The sequence below is a fragment of the Emiliania huxleyi genome, assembly GCF_000372725.1.
Source record: "Emiliania huxleyi CCMP1516 unplaced genomic scaffold EMIHUscaffold_792, whole genome shotgun sequence".
In the NCBI taxonomy this organism is placed as follows: Eukaryota; Haptophyta; order Isochrysidales; family Noelaerhabdaceae; genus Emiliania; species Emiliania huxleyi.
In genome coordinates this window covers 3,162-7,222 of record NW_005196080.1, presented here as the reverse complement: position 1 = coordinate 7,222, position 4,061 = coordinate 3,162, and the positions used below count along the sequence as shown (strand labels likewise).

Here is a 4,061-nt window from a genome sequence, read left to right as displayed (position 1 = left end):
CCACGGTGTCGGGGCGGGGGGGTCGTGTGTGCGCTGTGCGCCGCGCGCCTCCCTCGGCTCGACTGAGGGCGGGAGAGATCTTTCGGCTGCGGGAAGGGGAGCTGCCACAGCTTGATCCCACTCAGCTCGTCCTCGTCCAGGCCGCCCTGCGCCTCATCGCCAGTCCCGCCCGCCCCGCCTCCCGCCGCCAGCCCGCCCCCCAAGTCCTTCCCCCCTCCGACACCGCCGCCGCCACCCAAGAAGCCGCCGCCGCCGCGCGCCCACTTGCGGCCGCCGCCTGCCGCCGCGCCCGCCACGCCCACCGCCAAGCGGCTGCCTCCGAAGTGCGCCGGGCCGGCGAGGCTTCGAGCGAGCGCCACGCTGCTGTTGCCGTCTCCGCCGCGCGGGTCGGCGGCAGGGTCGCGAGGGGCTTCCGAGTTAATGTGGAGGCGGCCGCAGTGGCCGCGGTGGCGCGCCTGCGGGTAGTGGCGGGGTGGTTGTGGTGGTGGTGGGCAGGCTCATGCGGATTGTGTGTGGGTGTGTGGGTGTGAAAGGCAGCGTCGATGTGGCGGTGTGTTGGTGTGAGCGACGGGAGAGCGAGGAGAGAGCACGAGCGACGCACCGTGGCTGTCCGCGCTGGGGAGGGGAGATGGTCGGCCTCGTCGTCGGGCGCCTCGGGCATCGCCCTCTTCCTTGTTGCGACAACAAGGTCTCCCGCCTCCACTTGCGAGAGGGACAAGTATGTGCCCTCTTCGGTGATTGCAGCCGCATCTTCCACGCTCTGCTTGCGCTGCTCGCGGACGTTGATCCGAGTCGCCCGCGCCTGCGACGTCCGCCGCTGCGGCGGCGCCATGAGCTGCACCGGTGCCATTGTTGCTGCCGGGAGCGGCTCCAGCGCATCAAGGCCCTCTTCGAGGGCCGCGGTGCCGACCGCCGGCGGCACGCGCGGAGACCGGCGCGGCGATTGCCGCCGTGCAAAGGAAGGGTGATCGCCACGGTGCCGTTTGGGGCTTGCAAGTGGCAGCTCGGAAAGCAGCTCTGTGCTGCCAAAGCCTGCCATCGCCCCCTTGGCGCTGATGATGCACTAAGCTGGGGGGTGCCTCTCTCTCGACCTCGATGATGACAGGATAAAAAGTATTACGGCGTCTGGATTTGCGCGGCCCGTCCCTCCTTCACCTCGCCCCGTCGTTTGCTACGTGGGGGGGAGAGGCGCGCACCGAGATGTCTCGTGCACACGACGTCAGGCTCGAGAGTCTGGGCGGGGGCAGCCCCGAGAGTCTGGGCAAAGATTGGCACGCGCCCGGTCGGCAGCGCCGGGCTTGCGAGCAGAGCGAACAGCATGAACGATGTTGATAGTATCTAGATACCTTTCGTCCCAGCTCCACTCTTCCGTCTCCCGCTATCTCCTGCACAGGGGCGAAACCAAATGAAAATCGGCGACCTGCTTGAACTTCTCGACGAGATTGCCCGGCGGCGGCTGCCCGATCCCGCCGTCGCCGAGCTGGTACCCGTAGATCTTCGAGGGCGCGTCGACATACGAGAAGCCGATGTCTTCGATTACGTACATCCCGCCGGGGCGCACGTACGGCCACAGGTGGCGGAACGTGAGCAGCATGTGCTTCGGCACGTGGCTGCCGTCGTCGATGATGATGTCGTAGCCACAGGCGGTCGGCCGTCCAGCGCGGGAAGGCCTCGTCCGCAAGACGCGCCGCCTCGCGCTCAGCCGACCCGGGCTTTGCCTGACCCTTCGCCAGCGACAGCGCGTGCTCCGCCCTCGGTATCGTCTCGCTGCCGAGGGACTCGCGCACGAACTTGCGTAGCTCGCTCAGCTTAGCTTTTGAGTAATATATATTGTGTGACAGAGGAGGGGGGGACGAGGTTGCGGCCGTAGGTATACTTCCGTCAGTTCACCAACATCGCCAAATCTTTCATACAAACCGCGCGTATAAGAGAATTTTATATAAGAGAGTTGTGCATGCCAGAAAGGAAAGTGGGGGGGACGAGCTTGCTTGCGGCCGTATCTTGAGCACTTGAGCACTGGATAGGGCCGATTCCGCGTGGTACGGGACCCCTCGATCGTCTCGCCCTCCCTCACTGGTATGTTCATTGGGGGGGGTCATAACAAACACGGTACAGGATCGAGGTGCACGCTGCCGAAGCAGTGTCGTCCCCCCTCTCCCCGACGGCGATGGCGGTGTGACCGATCGAGCTACAAGAGGAGCTTGGTCAGCAGGATCCGGGTTAGCCTGTGCACTGCCTCACTGGGCCTGAGATCACTCGACGCTACCCGTCACCGTCTCGGATTTATGTGGGGTCGAACCACTCCGGGATGGGCAAGCCCATCAATTTTCGTTTCGTATCTCCCCTGCACCTGCAGGAGATGGCGAGAGAGGGATGAGTGGAGCTGGGCCGGCAGGGGAGAAGAGGAAAGGCGGGGGCGGAGCAGGGAGGAAGGGAGGGGGAGGGGGGGGGGGGGGGCCCTTGAAGCGGGGGGCCCAAAGGAGGGGGGGGAGGGGGGGCTCTGATGATCCAAAACTGCTTTCATAGCACCTTGGGGACGTTTTACACCCCCAAAGACTCCTAGCAACTCGCAGACGTTTTATACCCCCAGGGACCGAAGTTCGCCCAGGCTACCCGGATCACTTCAGACAGCCTCCCCCCGTACCGTATCTTAATATTTGGGGGGAAACGAATTACACTCTATTCCTACCGGAGCGAATACTCAGTACAAGGCGCTGGCGTGGTGGTTCCTACCTACGAAAGCTCGTTGCTGTGTAAGTGAGGAACTGCGTATTCCCCTAAATGGTACCCCGGAGGGCGCCGCTTTGATTGGGTGAGACCATTACGAGCCGAGGCGCGGACACACTGGGGAAACTGCGGCCCCAGTCATACCGATTCGCCCCGAAGCCGAATGGAATGGGACTGGGGATGCAAATGCGAACCGAATGCGACGTTTTGACTACGAAACGCGCACACCGACTGCAAACAAAGCCAAACACACCCGAAACGAATCGACTTGGGCCCCGCGGAGCCGGGAGATTTGTTATGACCCCCCCCCCCCCCTCGCCAATGAACACACCAGTGAGGGAGGGCGAGACGATCGAGGGGTCCCGTACCATGCGGAATCGACCCTATCCAGTGCTCAAGTGCTCAGAGGAGTGTGGTGCTAGCCCGTAGCCGTCGCCCACCCTTGGGCGTCTGCATCTTCCTATCTCACTTCGCAGACGCAGTCCTTCCGCGATTTTTCTTCTTTCACGGCGTCAGTTTGACTTCGGCTTTTGTCGCTCCTATGGCTTTAAATGTCCGCCGCTTACGACACCCTCGTCGAGGAGCCAGAAGGCAGAATGTGGTGTGGCCGATTCGATTTCGTACATTCGTAGATCGTACAGATACAGACTCTCCTCACACTCAAACGCTTACACCGGGTTGAATCTCATCGATCTGGCTAGCACACGCACATCTAGAGCCACCACTTCAGCACAAAGATTTGCTGCACAGACAACTTCTAGTTTACCAGTTACCTCCCCACACAACACAATTTCACACCTCCACCTGGAAGGGCTCCCCCGACTCCTCCGGATCGAGATCGAGGTCCAGGCCCCGGAACGACTCGGGGTCGTCGTGGGCCTCGGCGGGGTCCTCTTCCACCAGCTCGCCCAGGTCGAACGTGACATTGTTGCCCAAGGCGCTGCGCCTACGTGCGAGGGCGCACGCCGCGCGCGTGAGAGGCGCCGCCCGCCACTCCTCCCACAGCGCTCGGTGAAGCGCAGCGCGTGCCCGCCACAGCTCGATGTCTCGCTCCGCTGCCGCGACAGCGGCGTAGGCGGGCGGCTCGTGCTCGCCGACGAATCGTTTGGGCTGCCGACGATGGGGGAGAGCAACTTCTCGTTGGAACGCCCGGTGGGTATGCGGTCGGGCATGGTGCGCACGCGCGACACCTGGGTTTGAGTTTGGGGCGCGCGCGTGTGAGGTGAGAGGCGGCCGTGTGTGACATGGCCCTGGGGAACTATGAGGGAGACTATGAGGGAGAGAGGTGTGGGAGTGGCGGCAGGCTCGCGAGGAGTATACAGCGAGGGGAGGGG

The 4,061-nt window shown here is 63.6% G+C and overlaps 1 protein-coding gene across 1 annotated transcript in view; it reads right to left on the bottom strand.

Annotated features, from left to right (window-relative positions):
* Positions 1-1,896, bottom strand: part of EMIHUDRAFT_460051 (hypothetical protein) — a gene marked incomplete at its 5' end in the record, with an annotated part of 2,935 nt that extends 1,039 nt beyond the window's left edge. Inside the window, 4 exons of the mRNA XM_005759785.1 lie at positions 704-1,063; positions 1,421-1,670; positions 1,708-1,790; positions 1,891-1,896. Of these exons, the coding sequence (XP_005759842.1) occupies positions 704-1,063; positions 1,421-1,670; positions 1,708-1,790; positions 1,891-1,896 (699 nt within the window). The remainder of the gene's footprint in view (positions 1-703; positions 1,064-1,420; positions 1,671-1,707; positions 1,791-1,890) is intronic.
* Positions 1,897-4,061: the final 2,165 nt, after the last annotated feature.